Here is a 19,865-nt window from a genome sequence, read left to right as displayed (position 1 = left end):
ACATGGAAGTGGATTAGTAACCTTGGCTTCGCTCTTCATAGAGTGAAGCAAGCTAAAAATTAACTCTGCCTGTTTTTCCAACAACCAAAGGGTGTTTGGGTGACTAGCTCAAACCTGCATGGTTTAGGCCTTTGTAAAGAGAGGTGAGTCCTGCTATTCACATCATAGGGAAAAAAAAACACTGTGAATCCACATAGACGTGCTCAGTTACAGGAACGAGACTATTTCTTTTTAGTTGTTTGGGAATGCTTGGTTGAAGCCCCCTGAATGATAAGTCAACTGAAAGACCATTGGATTTGTTATGAGAATGTTTTCCTAGAGGTGTAGGTCATTTCATGCCACTCTGCTAGATAAATTTGGTATGAGTTCTTTTTTTTTGTCTAAATGAGTGGTTTGCTTTCGTTTAAGCTTTTGCAGTCAGGCCTTGAGTCCATTCTGCAGGAGAATTTCTTTAGTCCTGCTTGAAATCGTTTTCTGTACCCTAATAGGATTAGTCTTTCTAGGAATGGATTATCCTCAAGTGTAGATGCTCTTTTAGCCAAAACAGAGGTAAAGCTGGTTCTTGGTGAAATTCATCCACCAAAACTACAGTCTAATAAGGTTTCGGTTGTGCTTCAGGAAAGCTGTAAAAGTCTGCTTTGAAGACCAAGGAGGGAACAGCTCTTAATTTTGATCTTTTTTTTCCCTTTTGTCTAGACATGAATAGAACATTTCCAGATAACATAAAATTCCGCCAAACGGCCGATCCCTGCCTGCAGCACACGCTCTACAATGTATTGGTAGCGTATGGGCACCACAATAAAGCAGTAGGATATTGTCAGGTATGTAGTCACTGTGTTGTGTTTTTTTTTTTTTTCTTTTTTTTTTCCCTGTTTCTAAATGCTGCATTTCACCAGTGGTAATTGGTTTTGCCCATTTGAATGTGCACTTTCAGAAGCAGATCCACAAACAATTTCTGTTCTTAAAATGGCCCTGGGAGAGAAAAAAAATAATCACTTCAAGCATGTTCAGGTATCCTTGTGAGTTTCCCCAGGGTCTTTTTGTAGCTACTTCACTGCATTTGGTTTGATTCATGCTTTGGAGAGGAGAAAGAGAGCTTGTCTTTCCCTCTTCCTCCCTCCTGCCGTCTTTCCTGGAATAGTCCTTGGTGTGTAGGAGTCGTGATGAGATCTCAGTTGTCTTTGTTTTCACTGGAATGTTTTTCAAAACACAGGAAAAACAGTGCTCATGTGATATATCACCTAGGATTTGGGATAAATGGGTAGAGGGAAATGGTGGCATTTATTTGATGCTGTCTCCAAGTATAGACAGGCAGGTAGGAAGAAAAATTGTTTGAATTTCACTTAGAAAGTCTTCCCTTTCTTCACCAAAGATGCAAGTGCTAAGCTGTATCTCATGCTAGTTGAGGAAGTTGGTACAGTACAAACAATTTTTCCAAAGTTTTGAAGATTATGAATTATATTTACTGAAGTTTGGAGAGTAGGAGACTAAGGAGGAGACTTAGAGAGGCTTAAAGCTAGACCAAAGTCATGAAAACAAATTATTCTTGTGTATACTAATTAGCTGTAGTATGGAGATTATTTGAACCAGGAGTAAAAGATGCCTGTTTTTTCCATTTTGTTGTTCTCAGTATTATATATTTATTAAGATGTTTAAAGTTTTGAGAACAAGAGAAGGAATAGAACTGTGAATAGTCTGTTTTGCAAGGGTCAGGCCCTTTTATCAAGGTAGAAACGTACCACTTCTGAACCATGCTGGCTTCTAAACAAAATAGATGTCCAGTTGTTGAAAAGTTTTGGTATATTGTTTAATCAGTGTGCTAATCTTTGCACATGGCATTATGAACATTGGAGATGACAGGTAACTTAAGAAAAAAAAAAAGTGATTTGTTTAGTTTTTCTCCTTTCTCCTCGCCTCTGGTGTCCTCACAGGATGAATGTTACTTTTTCTGGCTAAAAATAATTAGACCATAAACCAAAGGCCAGCAGCGTCTGCTTTCCAAGGCACGTTGTAAATCAGGGAATGTTTCAGGAAAGGATGTTTTCTACTAGCGAAGCAGCAGATTTTGTCCAGGTAGATATTGTGATGCGTGCTGCACTGTAGCGGAGACCCTGTAAACACTAGAAAATCGAGTAAAAAATGAGAACTTTAGTATTTTGCAGAGTTCTTTTTGGCATCTGAAGGCTCTTCAGGGGGCATTTTCACAATTCTACCGCATTTGTAGTATTTGCTGCCAGTTAGCTCCCCATTTGGGAGTGTGTTGGGCTTCGCATGGTCATGCTGTGACAAGGCCATGGCACTGCCTAAAATCGAGAGCCCTGTGAATTTATGCTTAAGACTATTTTCCTGTGCGTGCCGTGTTCAATGCCAAGCAGGCTCTTGTCACCATAGATAGATGCAGTTCCTGAGCTGTCGGCCTTAAAACAAATCGTTGCCTCCCTAGCTAGAAGGCCGAGCACCGTGTAAGGCCACGCAAGGTCTGTCCGAGCCGTCTGAGTAACAAGTGCTGCGTGACTCAAAGCTGGAAAATGAAGCCCTGGGGAAGGTGCCACGTCCTAATATTTCCCTGTTGTGGGAGTGTTGCAAGGCCTTGTATGGTGGGATGGGCAAGTGAAATCTGCTGAATGCAAGAAATGAGATTTCAGCCGAGATAGGATCTTGTAGCTTCCAGAGGCTGTGAAGGGCCTCCTTGGTGGCCGTCATCTCTTCAGAGCCACAACTGGCAGCACTCAGGAGACCGAGAGACAATGCTGGAGAAGTCAAGCGTGGAAGGGGAGAGAACAGGGAGAAGGCCAAATAAAGGGATGGAACTGAAGAAGGCAGTGTAACCAACACCAGCTTTCATAGCCTGTAAATATTTAAAGATAATTTCCTGTTAGCTTAGGAAAACTTTCAGAGACACCTTTGGTAAATTGTCATGCTGGTGTGCTTGCTGTGATATCGCAGTTGTCATCTTGTTTACAATAGAAAAGATACACTTAAATGTTTTTTTTTGTTTGTTTTCAAGATGAGGAATCCAAAGAAAGTGAACTACTATGCCCGTAAATCAGTAATACTGCTGTAACTTAGTGATATTATGGCAGGTACAAAAAAAAAAAAAGTGCCTCAGGCTGAGGCAATAAAATGGGGAATACCAGTTCACAACCTGTGTGTTCTCAATGCAGTCAGAACAGGCCAGTTATGGGTTGACTAAGCTTTCATAATTTTTTGGTAGCTCCCCCTCCCTCCTTCCTGCTGTTTCCCTTCCTTTTTACGCTGAAAGGCAGGAGCTGCAGTGGCCAGAGTCATTGCCCACCATGAGCAGTACCGGAGGTACTAGAGGAAACAAATGATTTGCAGTCATTTGATGGGCTAAGCACCAACAGCTCATAAAAGCTGCAGCTTTTTACAAAGGAGTGTTTGGATCAGGCTCTCTCCTTCTGCAGCTGCATGGTCCACCTGCAGGTGTGTTACGTTTGCATTGCACGTCCAGATCAGCTGTGTTTTGGTTCTGGTCAGAACAGTCAACAGTTAACACTGGGACAGGGCTTTGGGATTCTTTAAAAAGGGAAAATTGAATGTAAATTATACACTGCTAAGCTTTTTATTTTAATTTTCTCTCCTTGAGCTGTGATAATAATTCTCACCAGCTGTCCTCTTGCAGGTTTAACAGCTTACTCAAACAGTGGCCTTTATTACTAGACTGTACTTGATGTGCTCACTTTGTATACCGTGGTAATTTAGCTCTTAATCAAAATAAATGAACTAGAAACTCTTAAGGTAAGTGTACGCATCTTAAAATTCTTCTTCCTTTTTCAGGGCATGAATTTCATAGCTGGATACCTGATTCTTATTACAAAGAATGAAGAGGAGTCCTTTTGGCTGCTAGATGCTCTTATTGGAAGAATATTGCCGGGTATGGTAAAAATTTAAACAGTTGGTTTTGTATGCTGGAGCTTGGCTTTTGTTCTGTCTTTGTGTTTTTGTTCATTTTTAGAGTGTTTTCAGGTGTTAAAATGGGCTTGCATGGACTGAAGAATTTTTAGGGTCCTGGAAACACAGGACAAAGACACCACACACAGGCAAAAGTTGTCTGTTCTGTAGTCACAACTCAGTCCTGATGGAGTGGTTTGCTTTTATGTTAATCTGCCGTCTCATTTCTCACTCCTTATCCCTACTTGTACCTGTTAGGTAGGTGTCTTCCCACGCCAGTGTGGAGCTGGGGAACAGAGCTCAGAAGGTGTCTGGGATTTGGTGTTTCTGTTTGCAGGAATGTGATTTGAGGCACAGATGAAGCAGTAATCCCAGAGCAAAGGTGGGAGATGCACACAGACTGAGCACTCAGCCTGCAGCAGCGCTTCCCAGTGGCTTGGCAGGAGGCAGCACGAGCTTTCTTCAGAGACAGCTGGCAAGGTGGAGTGGGCTTCTGCTAGGGGGGATCCTCTGAGCAGGCACACCTTGGGCATTTCCACGTACTGATGTTGCAGCAGGGCAGGCAAATGTCAAAATTCCTGCCTGTGGCTGTATGCGAAGTTCCCTTCAAAGCTCTTGTGATTGTGATCTAGCCAGGTTGGTCGGTAGTCTCGAGGGAAATTCAGTGCACCCTACAATGCAGACAGCATTTACATCTGGTCAGCTCAGTAGCTCCCTAACTTTTCTTGCCTGGGTTTGCAGCAGGAGCTTCCACGCTGAATTTTGCCTCATGTTCAACTGAATCTCACCACATATGGAGTAGATCAAAACCAGAAGCAAGCATCAGGCACAGCTGTGATTTATAATCCTGTGAAATACATTTGGGAACGTTCTTTCTTGGGATTTAATTCTAGAGGAAGAATGGCTTCATCGTGAATTCCCAAGAGTGTTGTGCATGGGACTGACTTACAGCTACAGGCTCAGTGTGTATCGCGTTCAGAACAGGAGAGACTCCTTTTTCTATAAGGAGGCTGTGAAATTCGCTGTTGGCCCAGTTCTGCTTTTGAGCAGATGCTTATCCCAAGTGGCTGGAGGCTGAATCCAATGTTACAGCATCAGCTAAGTGCTGGTCGGAGGCATCAAGGTTGATATTTGTATTTCTGTTTCTTCCTGGTCTGGTTTAAGATTTAAAAAAAAAAAAAAAACAAAACATTTTTCTTCCCTTTTGAAGAGAAGGGAAAGACTCTAAGAAAGATAAAGAGCTGAGGGAGTTTTTTCATGCTTTTGACCAGCTGTAAGAATTACCTTTTGCATTGAATTACACCATGTAGGAGCTGAGTTTTTCCCTTGCACGTTAAGCAGCATGGTTGGACAGAGTTTGCAGCTTGCAAGAGTGGGAACTGGCAACTGTGACGTGTTGAGTCAATCTGCAAATATTTGAGAAGTTGCAGCCTTGAAGCTTACTCTCAAGCTACAAGAATAGCCTGAAGAAACCAACTGTCTGCTGGTTTGTTCAGCCTTGAGAACGATAAGCTGTGCAAACAGGTAGGAGACAGCAGGCTGCCATGGGACCTGTCACTGGCTGAAAGCAGAGGATGTCTTCCCATTGGCATCACTTTTGGGGGGATAAGGCCCTCAGTAAAAGGCACACTTGATTGCAAACTGGTGTGTGGCACCTTCTGCTGCTAATCTTTTTGGTAGTCCTACATGTTTTTATTTGGGACAAAGGAGTAGATTCAGATTTTTTTTTGTTCATCTTGTGGGTCCCTTCCAGCTCAGGATAAATTCATAAATTTATCATTGCTTTGGCAAGGAATTCACTTCAATGAGTTTGTTGTGAAGCCCTTCATATCCTTCTATGCATTGCTGATATCTAAATGACAGAAGTTGCTCTTATTTTGCCCTCTTAGTCATTGCATTGATATTATGCTGGTAGCGTTGGTGTTGAGAAGAAATGGATAATGTGAAAGGCAATCACCGTGTACAAAGGAGATGTACGTTCACTTATATCCATGGCAATATTTTTTACTACCCTGTTTATAGATAGGCATTTACAACCCTGTAATGAGAGTCTTACTACAGACTTTGGCCTGGGTTCAGCACGTCCAGTCCAGAGGCATCCAGCTGAGGTACTGACGTTAGAAACACGCCTGCTGGCAGTTCTGCTGCTGTCAGTGGTGAAAGGGATCAGAATTGCTAACCTGCCTGTGCCCCTTTCTCCTCCAAAATCAACTTTAAGAGAGTTTGAGGTACCCCTTCCAGCTCGGGTTACCTCAGCAAGAGCCTGAGTTAGTAGGGTGAGTCTTCTATCTAGGGAAAATATTTGCACTGGGGAATGCAAGGCTTCGTTGTCTCAAAGCAGCAGCAAGTTTTGTCTTTATTCTGCCAGAAAATTCACGTGACAGTTCTCTGTCATAACGGTGATGATTTCTGTACATACATGTTTCTTTTTATCCCCACTGCCCTCTCAGCTCATCCTTGAATTGTACGTTTATGAAATTCAGAGCATGATGGATAAAATAATCAGCATAGTTTCAAAGCCATTATGTATGTGAGAGAGAGGCAGACAGACTATATGCATAAAGAAACTTCTTCTGATAAGTACCACCCTGGTGTTAATAGTGCAGGGTACAGCCCATTTCAGTTTAAAGCCCTTCAATTACCTCTTGGGAAAGCAGAGAAGTGCTGTGTCCTCTCCAGGTCTTCAGAGGGAAAAGTAGCAGTCAGTTTCGCTGGGTGCTTACAGTTTAAGCCAATCTTTTTCCATCAGTTTTATTCCTGTGGCTCTCTTCTTGATCTGTTTGCGTTATGATCTACACCTTTTCCTCTTTCGCTGCGACAGATATGCCTCCAGGTCATGTCCTCGTTTTCCAAGTATCCCTGTGTCACTGCAGCTAAATCGGGGGCGATTTAGGACAGTGTGGAAATCCCTCTGCTCTCTGTGGTGCTGCTGTGAAAGCGTCCTTGCCCCTGCCCGCACACGTGTAATTCCACTCAACACCTGCATACTGGCAGGGTTTTTGGTCAGCAGGTGAACCAAATAAGCCAGAGATTGTGCCATCTATTGAAAAATGTAGCGTGTGACAGGTAAAGGATTAGAGCAGCTTTTGGGGGAAGTGACAGAGGACTCCCCCAATCCACAGTTCTCCTCCCCAGTCTTACTGGTCTTTATCCCAGGGAGCGGGATGTGCCACAGGGTACAGAATCACAGAATCACAGAATTTCTAGGTTGGAAGAGACCTCAAGGTCATCGAGTCCAACCTCTGACCTAACGCTAACAGTCCCCACTAAACCATTTCCCTAAGCTCTACATCTAAACGTCTTTTGAAGACTTCCAGGGATGGTGACTCCACCACTTCCCTGGGCAGCCTGTTCCAGTGCCTCACAACCCTTTCAGTGAAGAAGTTCTTCCTAACATCTAACCTAAAACTCCCCTGGCTCAACTTAAGCCCATTCCCCCTCGTCCTGTCACCAGGCACGTGGGAGAACAGGCCAACCCCCACCTCGCTACAGCCTCCCTTGAGGTACCTATAGAGAGCGATGGAGGTGTGACTCCTCCACCCCCTGCCAGAAGGGGACAGCTGGTGATGGGACCACGTAAGTAGACGTTTTTCTGTCTGAATCATCCCACTACGCCCAGATGGGGTTGGTGCAGCTCTAAGAGGGAGCCAGCAGAAGTTAAAGGGGTTTGCTGGCGTGTAGGGCTGTGTGTACGCCCCGCATCTGGCTGAGCTCAGCGCTGGGCAGCGCAGCTGAGCGGAGCCAGAAGGATTTGTGCTTCTGCTGAAGGCCAGCCCCATGCCTGGTGTGGCTGTCAGCTGCTCAGCTGGGGGTTTGGAGGGATTAGGGGCATATCTCCTTTAAACACACCGTGGGGGAATGCAGCTGTTTGTTTAACTGAAGTTTTGGGTGTTACCAAGATCCTTTTATTCCTGGGTCAGTCAAAACAGGCCGAGCTGGAGCAGACAGCGTTGCCCAGAAGAACCAGTGTGGCTTCAGTTCAAGCTCAGAGAAATTGTGGCTTTGCAATTTCTGCGTGGTGTATCTCTGCTGTTGCTGTTCTGCTCATAGCTTTACTTCTTGCTGAGAACATTTTTTGTTCTTGTGAGGAAATATATGAGGAAATACTGGGGGGTTGCTTTAGAGAGTAGCAGGTAGGAGGTAACGTATGACTGTGGTACTTTGGTATGTAATTTAAGGAGCATATTTGCCTTTTTTACATTTATGATTAAATGGTGAGTTTAAGAGAGGAAAAACTTGATGGTTTGAACTCACTTCAGCATGGCAGGCATTATATATATCAGTATATATATATCTCGGAACATTTTTTTTTTTATTATTTTCACTTGTTTCACTGGGTTTGTATTACTAAGCTGCTTCAGTCAAACTCTTCTCTTGCAGTTTGGTCTCTGTTCCCTTCATAGCCTAAAAATGTGCACTTGTTCCAGTTAGATTTTTTTTTTAGCATGCTCACTATGATATTTTCCCCTCCCCTCTAGTGGGAGTATTGCTAGTGCCTTGTGCGGTGGCATTATTTCTCTCTTTTCACAGCTGGAAGTTTTTTATTTGAGAGAAGAAAACTGTAGGATCTCCTCTGCCTTTTTTGCTGGGTCATTTTGAGCTGTGATCTTGGGAATGATGTACATGTATGTACTACTGTCCTCTTGTTGCTGACAGCTGTTTTCCTGCAGCTTATAGGCATTTATAGCACCTTTTGGCGAACTGTTTGCACACTCTTCTCTGGGTGTTTTTGTTAAATATCATCACATCTCTCTGCCTCCATCCCCAAGTAATCCAACCCTTTCACTACATTACTCCATTGTGCCCTGTGTGTTGACGTGGGACAACACCTCCCAGGTTAGTATTGGTAACAAATACCAGCTTGCTCTTCTTCTCCAGTGTTGTTAACAGAAATCTTAAATCAAATTTAGCCTACAAGTCTTCCTCAAGGAGGTCTAGCAATGTTCCTTCAGCCTGGAATTGTTTTAGGTGACTTTTTGGGGAGTTTTTTTTCTTTAAACTTTCGGCGTAGTGCCTGGTTGTGTATCAGTTACTAAAATAAGGATTTTTGAATAACGAAAGAGTCACACAACTGGTAGACTGCAGTGGGCATTATCTGCAAGAACAAAAGGTGCAGTGCAAGATATTGCTTCGCTGTGTAGCTTAGCAACTGCTGGTTCAGGCACATGTCTGCGTCTTCAGATAAATAATATCTAACACATCCCTGTTTTGAGCTGGCTGTGGTTCTCAGTTGTGTCAGCCGTAGACTCGCAGGTATTTTTGCAGAAGAGACGAGGCACAGGAAGAGACACGAATATTTGAACTGAATAATAACATAATTGCTCGCCCAACTCTTGTGCATCCTTGTCTTCCCCTTGCTCAGTGTTAGGACATTCTTTCAAGTCCCATCACACAGACTTCAGGTTTCAAGGGAAGAGTCACTTGAGAAATACAGAATGCTCTACTGCCTATGAAGTATTGCTATTCAGGCTGCTTGCTTGTAGTTCCAAGTGAGCGTGTATTTGTTTCCTTCCTGAATTGAGCCAATGAGGTTGCTGTGGTTGTTCAGTCTGGAAAAGAGGCGGCTCAGGGGAGACCTCATTGCTCTCTGCAGCTGCCTGAGGGGAAGCTGTGGGGAGCTGGGGTCGGCCTCTTCTCACAGGTAAGCAGTGACAGGACCAGAGGGAATAGCCTCAGGTTGCACCAGGGGAGGTTCAGGTTGGCAATGAGGAGCCATTTCTGCTCAGAAAGAGCAGTCAGGCACGGGGATGGGTTGCCCAGGGAGGTGGTGGAGTCACCGTCCCTGGGAGTGTGCAAGGAGAGGCTGGGCCTGGTGCTTGGGGACATGGGTTAGTGGGTGATACTGGTGGTAGGGGAGGGGGATGGTTGGACCAGATGCTCTTGGAGGGCTTTTCCAGCCTTAATGATTCTGTGGTCACATCCACCATGAGGAGAGAGGAATGCTTGGCTGCTAGGCTGGGTAAATAGGAGCTCTGAAGTACGAGACTGACACATTCTACTGTTAGTCAGCAGCCACGATGAAAGGATTCATCTTTGAACATTAGAGGTCAGTTTTATTTATCCAGGAATTAAGCATGCAGTGTCCTGATAAGCTGAAGGTGGAACGCAGGGGTCATCGTGTGTGTATATTTAGAAACCTTGATAAGCCTGAAATGCTTATTACTAACAAATCTGAACTGCTGTGCCACTTGGGAGACTTGAGCAAGCAGGAAACGAGTAACTGAGGTTTTTCTGCTTTTACGTGATAAGTATGCTTATGCTTTTGGAATAATTTTATTTCCTATATGCATCTTATTCCTTGTAATTCATAAGCCTCGTCAATAAAAATAACGCTCAATATTTAGCATTTGGGCTTTAGGTAGCTGGGTAGAAGTCCGACAGTTTTGTCTAAACCACAGGTTTCTTGTGTATGACCAGATGTACATGTTCTCAGCCTTACTTCTGTGTGGGGACGTGCTACATTTTGGCTACCCACCAGAAGAACCCTTAGTGTTTTAAAATGCTCAAGAGGATTGCATTATTCCTCAGCCTGGCTGTATTTACACCGTGGAGGCAGGACCTAAATGATTTATTCCATCCAAAAAGTCGAGCCCATCTCTTTCCTGCTGGCAGGCAAGCCCTGTATTAATAGAATTTAATTATGTTAAACCTTGAGTTATCTTTAATAGTCCTTCCGTGGCCCTGCTCTGAGAGGGGACTGCAGCCTTCGGCTATCTGTGCCAGCCGTGCTGTTTGCCTCTTTGTCTCCCCAGTCGATCAAAGTTTCAAATCCCTTTCAAAAGCCACCGGCAAAATAAAGTTTTCAAATGAAATCTTAATTTGGTTAGGTCCGATTAAAGGCAGAACCGCCTGGCTGCTGATAAAGCAGGAAGGTAGGTAGCAGTGGAAATAAAGGAGCAGGGGGTTGGGGGAAGGAGGTCCTTTTTTAAATTTTGTTGGATGCGTAAAAGCCAAGCCTTAATGCACAGCACTTCCTTAAATTTGGTGCCTGATGTTTTATCCAAATAGTCGTGTTGGTGGGGTTGTTTTGGTTGCTTGTTTTCAGCTCGTGGTTTTCCTTGTGAAAGCATTAATGTGCACGTGTAGTGTTGAACCACTGTTGTTTTGACAGAGCTGTCTACGTATTGATTAAAGGGATTGTGCTGTTTTAACTCTGTGATTAAAGCAGCAGAAGCAAAGCTGGCGAATAGCTCATTTCATTCCTCACTGCATATATTTTTGACCTTCTGATGGTCAGCAGGGGCTCTGCGTGTTCATTTTCGATGATGCAGCCTTCCCGGACATCTTATTTGGACAGCAAAAAGCATAATATAAATGCTGACAAATGCAAAATGGGGTTGTGGGTGCTTGTTGTTGATCCTAAGACACAGTTTTGTATTTCAGCTTGTAAATTCCTCGAAAATGGATTAGCTGGAGTAGACAAATACACGTGTTAGATACCAAGGCTCGTGGAGTGAGGTTTGTAAGTGGCCTTGCTGGACAAGAAGCCAGCTGAGCAAACAGCAGCATTGCTGCCCGTGCCCCCTGCTGCAGGCTTGGGGCTGTGAAAGGCCCCAAATTTGGTTGGAAGAGAGACCCTACCACTGCTAGTAGCGTCTTTGAGCTGTGAATTATAAAACCACAGAAAGGTTTGGGTTGGAAGAGACCTCAAAGCCCACCCAGTTCCACCCCCTGCCACGGGCAGGGACACCTCCCACCAGAGCAGGCTGCCCAAAGCCCCATCCAGCCTGGCCTTGAGCACCCCCAGGGATGGGGCAGCCACAGCTTCTCTGGGCAAATCACTTTTTAATCTGAATGTGCCTCATTCTAACCAGTAGCTACTGCTACTTGTGAAGACTTTGTTTTCCTCTGTCGAAAAGCCCATAATGTCTGGGGTGTTTCCTCTGTGAAGCAGTCGAGTTTGCTTTTCATATTCCTTGGATAAACTCTCTAAACAGAGAAGTCCCTTACAGAGCTCAGTTTCTGTGAGTAGTGTTTATAACCCTTTGTGTCCCATCCCTGCCAGTCCATCAGCTTCCTGCCTTAAATATCAGAGCTGCTGCAGTGTTCTGACTTCAGTTTGGTTCGTGTCACATACAGAGGTAACACACTCTCTTCTTCAGCACTGAATACATCCAAGGATTACTTTAGCTTTTCCTGAACTAAGACCTGCTTATTCAGGATTTATTGTATTTGTAACTTAAGATGTTGGGGAAAAAAATATTTTTAAATTGCTCAGCTACTGCGAGCTTTGATATTATTTCAAAATACAGTGAAAAGCATCAGCTACATTGAGAATATGTTTATGGAGGGACGTGTGCTTTGGGAGTAAAGGAGAAACCATAGGGAGAAACTCATGTGCAGTGCCCAGCAGTACCTGTTGTCTCCCTAAATGTTTAAAAACTGATGGCCTGTTTAGTTTCAGAGCTCCTTGGGAAATATTGCCTCGTGTTTTCCATGTGTTTTACCTTCAGAAGACTGAAATGCAATACTAAATTTTCAGCTTACGGCTGGGGGAGAGGTACACCTCCTCTCCCGTTTGTACCTCTTGCAGGTTTAGTAGGACCTGTCGCTTCAAGATTAAAATTAATACGCGTTAGCTTCCTCAGGCTTGAAGTAAGAGGATTGTGGATCTCATGCTGTTCAGACTGAGGTGTTGGATTGGTTTCCTTCTCCAAATATCATGCTAGAGCCACGTGTGCCTGTTCAGCTTTCTATTTAAGCCTCCTGCTTCTGTCCAAGTCTTTTAAGCGAGGGAGTTCCCGTGGCGTGACTGCAGCATTGTTGTGAAGAGCTGGAGAAAACGTGGCTTGCTTTTTGAGCGTGAGATAATGAAAGTGCTGTGTTTTGTGCTGAGGTGTCAAGAGTAATCTTGTCAGCGCAGTGAACTGATAACGTAGTTCCTCTCCCTAATCCCAGCCAGGAATCACAAAAGCCAGAGACCAGGATCCTCCTTCAGCTGCAGTCATGTAAGACTTGGGATAGGGTCGCAAATTCATAACCGAGTATTTGTCCCCTCTACACGCACGGAAAGCAGTTGTGGCAACCTGCAGCGTTTGCTCACGAATTCCCCTCCGTTGGAGGAAATGGAGATAAAAGTCTGTCCAAAACCCCGACTCCCGGGACCATCACCCCACCTGTTGAGCTGGAGATGTTGTGTGAGCCTGTACAAGATTGCTTTGGTAGCTGGAGCTTCAAACTGTGCTTGTTTCTAATGATGCACATGTCATTATCGAATGCAAGATGGTAAAATTAGTATTTAGAACAAATCTAGGCTGCTGCTTTTCCCATAGCAAGAAGGTCTGAAAGTTGCATTTGTGCTTTCTAGCCTGCTGCCAACTTCATTTTTCCATGTCCAAGAGGTTGCACAAGGAGTCTTTGCTCCTTCATACTTCACCTTTGTCTTCTGTAATGTCGGGAGGAATATCGTTTTTGCCTTTATTTCCATTGTCGTTATATTTAAGCAGTGGGAGCTCCTGCACCTGCTCAGATTTGCATGGTGCTGCAGGAGATGCAAATAAGAAGCCGAAAGGCCATTTCCATCCCACAGCACCCATCTTCCAAGCTTGAGATCAGAAGTTTTGGTTCACTTTGGTTCAACGGAGTAAAAGCTCCAGCTTGAGCCTGTTTTGGGGCATTGCTCACCCTCCCCCTGGAGGACAGGGAGCTTGTTTTTGACGTGACATGGTTAAGAGCTCAGCTTGCCATTGAGCCACGTATCTGCAGGATATCGCTTTGGCCAGGACATCTGCAGGGGGTCACTGTGGCCTGAGGTTGCAAAACGAATTGGCAGTACTCTTGGTTTTCCTCCTTTTCCTGTTGTGACTTCTCTTATTTCCTCCCAAACATGTGTTGTCCAGCTCTGTATGCAAAGCTGGCGATACAGATCCTTACAAACCCCCCCTGCACCTTTCTGAACTGTCCCATGGTCGAAATAAAAGGGCAGAGCATTGCCCTTCCCTCCTGGGTAAAAAGAGGCTGCGAGTTGCCAACGGGGAGAATGAGTGGGCTCCAAAGGTGAGGTGGGACTGCTGTCGTCGTCTGGTTTGACTTAACTGATGGGATTCATCGCGTGCCTGCTGCATGAAGTTCATAAATTCGGTTGTGATAGCTTATCAACCTCCTCCTGCAGCACGGAGGCCTTTTGGGTGTTGAGTAACGATGTAAAAGTGAGCATCTGGGGGGAGAAGGAGGACTTTCAAGTAAGGGAGGGCAACGCTGGGTGGCTCTTCTCCTCTGCACTTGTTGCCTGGAGTCAGTGGGGATGGCTGAGGGTCTGCAAACGGCACCCGAGAGGTCGCTTCTCGAAGAACTGAGTCTTCAAAAATGGTAGGATTTGGCTTTTTTCCCCTCTCTTGGCTCCCGGGGACGTTACGGGTACATTGCTGCAGATGAAGCGCTTCACGTGGCTCGTGCCTGTGAGAAAAGTTAAAATAGCCAATCCTCAATTCCTCCCTTTGGTTGAATAAATCGGACCTATAATAAATAAATCACCGCGTGCCCCAGGCCGGGTTGTGCAGGCCCCTGAAATGCTGCTGAGAAATGCTGGAAGACGTGCGGCAGGGCCTGGGTCCTGCCGTGGGTATTTCTGTGACACCCAGAATAATTCCCAGCCTGCTGCTGCTCCCCGTAGGAGTGTTTATATTTAACCTGACACACGCGCACCAGCCTCGGAGGAGCCTTTTTTTAACTTCTGCAGCTCTGACTCGCAGAGGTAACTCGAGGCTGTCGGAGTGCTGCTTCTTAAACTTTTATTTTGGGAACCGCTTAATCTCTCCGTACCGCAGGACGAGGTCACGGGGTCCTTGCAGGCCTGATCCTCGCTTCCTGCAAATCCCATTAGCGCCGGACACGCCACTGGGAGGCTTCGGGCAGGTGCCTGGCTGTGCTGGGAGGCAGCGAAAAGGAGGCTGAGAGCATCTCTTCACCAGGATCTGCGCTCAAACAGGTTTCGGGCTCAGTGTCTGCATGCCACAGGCAGCGCAGGCATAAAGAAACCCTACGAGCAAGGAGAAAAGTCCCTTCCCCTCGTCCCGTTCCTCCCACAGCAGCAATGCACCAAGGCAGTGGATGGAGCTGGCTCTTCCTTTTGCAGCAGGAGGAGCAGCACCAGGTGATCCAGCGGGGTGAGGCACGTGCACGGAGCAGCCGGCGTCCCAGGCAGATTTCTGGAATTTGATCGTGGTTTAATGGTAGTATGGGATAATTATTTCCCATCCTGTGCTTCGTTTGGTGCCTCCCAGAACACGTGATGGGAAGTAATGCTCGCCTCCATCCCCGTCGCTGACAACTGAGAGATGAAGGGAAGCCATCTGACCCTGTGCTGTTTCTTCAGGGGATAATATCTTGTCCGAGGGCATTCCTGCAAACCAACCCAGAGCAGTAGATGCACAATTAGCCTGCACTCGTTAGTTATTTGTTTATTTTTAATTAGTGAGCGGCAGCTTGGGGGCAGATCCTGAGCCAGCTCCATTCTGGGTCACAAACTGCTCAATATTTTGCCGGAGAAGGACTAACAATGAGCATGCTCCTCAAATAGTGTCTGCACTCGGGGAGAAGAGGCAGGACCACGGAGTTTTTGCTGAGGGGCTGTTTGCAGAGGCTTTAGGGGTTGGGCATCGCTGGCAAGTAGGAGCCAAGAAAAAGAGGAGCGGGGCAGGTTTGCTCTTACCACGCGTTCGGGCACCAAGCCAGGTTACAAAATCACTCTGACTAACCACGCTGGGTGCGTCACCTCTCCGGGAAGAGCAGAGCAGAGCCAAGGCTGCGCCGTCGTGCCCTCCCTCGGGTGCCTTGTGCAGTGGCTGTGCTCTGAGATGTGAGGGTGAGGTTTGCTCAGGGTCCCGCAGGAATGCAGCTGGAGGACTGGAAGTGCTGCTTCCCGAATTTGGGCAGCTGTTTTTATACACTGGTTTGCATTACAGGTACATATACGTCTTATATATATGTATATATCTCATAAAGTGATAATACATTGAGTGATAATTAAATGTTTTAGCTAAGAGGTAAGAGAACCACAGAAAGGTTTGGGTTGGAAGGGACCTTCAAGCCCACCCAGTTCCAACCCCCTGCCACGGGCAGGGACACCTCCCACCAGCCCAGGCTGCCCAAATACCTGTAACCTCCCTGCTGGCTGTAATTTTTGGCCGTTCATTTTTTCCTCGCCAGCTCTCAGACTGCTGGGCAGGTGCCTGGCTGCGTCCTCGCTGGGATCCTGGCATTTATGTTGTTGTGCAAATTAAAAATAGCAGCCGCAGCGCGTGGGGTGATGGCGCAGGGCACACGGGTCCTCGTTCCTCCCAAGGACACTCACTGGTGGTGACTTGAAGTTTGCAGTCGTATCCCTCAGGAGCACCAAAAAGAATGGTTTGGGGGTGTGTGAGAGGAGGAAGGAGGGTAGGAAAGAGAAGAGAACTTGTTCTTTCACCTGAAATATAATTCCTTGTTATTTTTTCCTCTTATAAAGCAGCAGTTTAGGCAAAGTTTACTTGGCCAGTCAACATCATTTTGCCAGCGTGCCAGTTCACAAACGTGCACAGCACAAACACACGCAGAAAGAAAGGTTTTTGTTTCGGCTTTGAGGTCATGGTGCAGTTTTCTGTTTGCTTTTGGCCTACTTCCTCATGGCACTGTGTGTGCTGCAGCTCTCCAAGCTTTCCCTACAAGCAAGTCAAAGACGACTGGTTAAAGGAGTGTCTCCAGCAGCAGCCACTCTTATGCTGGTAGAGGAGTTTTCTTCTCTAAGCATGCCCACAACTACTTGTTCATGGAACTGAGGTGCTCGTTGTTCAGCCTGCACCTTGATAACATAAATGCTTCCCCTGTCAAACAGGCTCTGGACTAGCAGTTACATCCAAAATTAAGGAAGCTGGAGGGTGCTACAACAATTCAATGCAGTGACCAGTGATGTAGGTCTCATTTCAATCCCTGTCCCTCGGATAAATCTTTAAGTGGGAAGAGCTGTTACCACGGGGACCCATCAACTGCTGACTTTTTGGTTTCTTCTCCCCAAGATTATTACAGCCCGGCCATGATGGGCCTGAAAACCGACCAGGAGGTGCTGGGAGAGCTGGTGAAGCTGAAAGTCCCCGCCGTGGCAGAGCTGATGGAGAGACACGGGGTCATGTGGACCCTGGTGGTGTCACGCTGGTTCATCTGCTTGTTCATTGACATTCTTCCAGTAGAGGTAAGCAGTGACGTTCGCTTCTTTTTAACGTGCATCCATAATCCTTAGTCCCTTTGTGGTGCTTCAGTGATACAATTTCCTCCTGTAATCTGGGTTCTCCCCTTTCCTGCAGACCGTGCTCCGAATATGGGACTGTTTGTTCTACGAAGGGTCAAAGATCATCTTCCGCGTGGCCTTAACCTTGATCAAGCAACACCAAGCTTTTATTCTGGAAGCCACGAATTTCCCCGACATCTGTGACAAATTCAAGCAGATCACCAAAGGAACATTTGTAACAGAGTGTCACACCTTCATGCAGGTAAATTCTCCACGGGTTTTTAGCTGTTATGAATTAAAAAACAACTTTGCTCCATCAAAAAGACAGTTCAGAGAAATGTGTCTGTGGGAATTGCTGAAAGGATGAAGAATGTTTTCATATATATATACACATACATACATACATACATATATATATATATATAAATCAAACTGTTGTTATTTTAGAATTATTATCCAAATATAGCAGTCCATTTGTATTCTCTGTCCTACAGGGGGGAAAAAATCCCTCCTACCCTTTTTAGCTTTTTTTCTTTTTGAGGCAGGAAGTCTGGCAAGAAAATAACTTCACTGAATGCTTTCAGTGAGCTGTGCATTGATTACATTCCTGTGCGTTTTCTCAGAGGAATTGTAATAGATTATTATTATAGGATACAACTTGCATTGATAAATCTTCACTGTAAAGCCTTGGTTAGTCAGAGAACGAGAAGTACCCAGCTCTTAACCTCCAGCCAGAAAGCTCACTGCCATGAGAATCCCGGTTCAGAGGCTGATACAAACACTTGTCCTTGAAGGGCACTTTTTTCTCTGCCCTTCCCTTTAATGTCATTATAATGACTGTCTTTAGGAAGTCCAGGAGCTTTTTCTTGCAGTTTCCCCAATAAAAATAGCTGGGTTACTTATTTTCCAGAAGTGTTTATGTTATCTGGGGTGGTTGCTGTAGTGAGGGGGCTTCCAAGGCAGTAACATAAACAATTTAGGTTAGGTTTCTGTGGGACGGGGAAAGGCATGCTCCTGGGTTGTTTTGCAGGAATGCCAACACTGGTTCCAGTGGAGGTGATGACAGCTGAAGGTTTTATGTTCCCCTCTTGAACAAAAACTTAGTTTTCAGTGTAATGCAGTGGAGACTTCTTTATCAGAGTGCTTTCAAAGCTGGCTCGTTCACAACCTCATCTCCAGAGCTGCCGGTTACAAGTACAGAGAACAGAGGGGCCCACGCAGCTCAGCTGGAGACTTAAGCACATAAACTCGCTTTGTGCATAAGCTTGCTGCACAGTTTTGTTCAGTCAGAAATTTTAAATTAAGTAGTGAAAACAAATGTATTGTTCTTGAGATCTCAAAAGCAACAAGGAATAGCCAGAAACATTACAGAAGCGTTTGGTAGCATTTGGAATGTCTCAAATTCAAATGCTACCCAAAAAAAATCCAGGTACCCTCCTCAGGAAACAGAAAAGCACCACAGGAAACATGCATTGATACTTTGTAGAATTACCCAGGATGGCTTAGTTCTGAGTATGATTTTATATCATTTTAACTAAGGGTTTTCTCATTTTGCCCCCAGAAAATCTTCACGGAACCCGGAACCTTGTCCATGACTACAATCGACAAACTCCGAGAGACGTGCAGGGAGAAGCTGCTTTCTCAGGGATAACTCAGCAGGCGGTCAGATACGACAGAGATCGACACATTCCTCTACTTGCACTGGCTGAAGCACACTTTAAGCTTTCCATGAGTTAACTGACAGTTGACCAATTTTTTTTCCTGCCTTTCAAGTAAGTGTTGGTAACACTTTGTACTGTATGTCAGACTTGATAACTGGAACTACTGGACCTGGTGGTTGTGTTTTTTGTTTTTTGTTTTTTTAAAGGATTAAAGTGTTTTCAGAGTAGAATGTGATCAAAGTCGAGACACTCCTTTTAAAAAAAAAATCACTGTCCTTGTGTTTTCAGGGCATTTTGTAATGTTAAAAAACAGGTGTATAGAATGACATATCCTTCCTTACTGTTGACTGTGACACCTCGTATCATTTGTACAAAATAAATCTAATTTAATTTGTGAGAACCTGTTGTTTGGCGTGAAGAGAGTACGATAGCTGACCCTAATGCTTAGTGACTGACTGAACGCAGCATATACTGACCTCTTTGCTGACAGAAACAAGCGAAGCTGGCACTAGGCCACCTCCAGCCTTGCTGAATTAATTGCTTTCTTGTCCTTACAGAGCCCTCTTGTGGCCACATCCTTTCCCTCACCTTTTCTCCTGTTAAACTAGTGTGGAAAGCCTCACCTTGTACCACACTTCTTTTCAGCCTCTGCTGCAAGACTGATCTTTAGTAAGGAAGTTAGTGGGTTTGTTTTGCTGCACAGGGAGCTTATTTCATTCCTCACAAAGGAAAAACAAACAAACAAAGTGAGTAATAGTGCTTTAAAAGCCTTTGTGTGGCTACCCAACACTATGATACTGCGCTATCCCATCCTGTATGCTAGGAGATGCTACTTTTCATCTGCACTGCTCAGTTCTAAGGCCAGTGGCATCCCTTCAGTATGGCAGCAGCTATCAGGAACTGAGAGTTTGTTTCACCATGGGTGAAATCCATCGTTTTCTAGTCCCTTGAGGGTAGCTGGGCAGAGGTCCAGAGCATGCCAGCCTTCACCAGCAGAAGGCAGCTGCTCTGTGTAAAGCCTCACTGTAGCTTGGCTTTGGAAGAAAGAGAGGTACAGTTAAACCTCACACAAGTTGTTTTTTTCTGCCAGA

General features: G+C 45.2%; 1 protein-coding gene across 1 annotated transcript in view; it reads left to right on the top strand.

Annotated features, from left to right (window-relative positions):
• Positions 1-19,152, top strand: part of GRTP1 (growth hormone regulated TBC protein 1) — a 37,214-nt gene extending 18,062 nt beyond the window's left edge. Inside the window, exons 4-8 of the mRNA XM_082782729.1 lie at positions 697-821; positions 3,799-3,895; positions 16,905-17,077; positions 17,190-17,375; positions 18,675-19,152. Coding sequence (XP_082638855.1) covers positions 697-821; positions 3,799-3,895; positions 16,905-17,077; positions 17,190-17,375; positions 18,675-18,764 — 671 coding nt within the window. The 3' untranslated portion in view covers positions 18,765-19,152. The remainder of the gene's footprint in view (positions 1-696; positions 822-3,798; positions 3,896-16,904; positions 17,078-17,189; positions 17,376-18,674) is intronic.
• The last annotated feature ends 713 nt before the right edge of the window (positions 19,153-19,865 follow it).

The sequence above is a fragment of the Aythya marila genome (assembly GCF_965140915.1).
Source record: "Aythya marila genome assembly, chromosome: 1".
Classification (NCBI taxonomy): Eukaryota; Metazoa; Chordata; class Aves; order Anseriformes; family Anatidae; genus Aythya; species Aythya marila.
The sequence above is the reverse complement of the archived record's forward strand: the minus strand, read 5'-3'. Positions and strand labels throughout refer to the sequence as shown.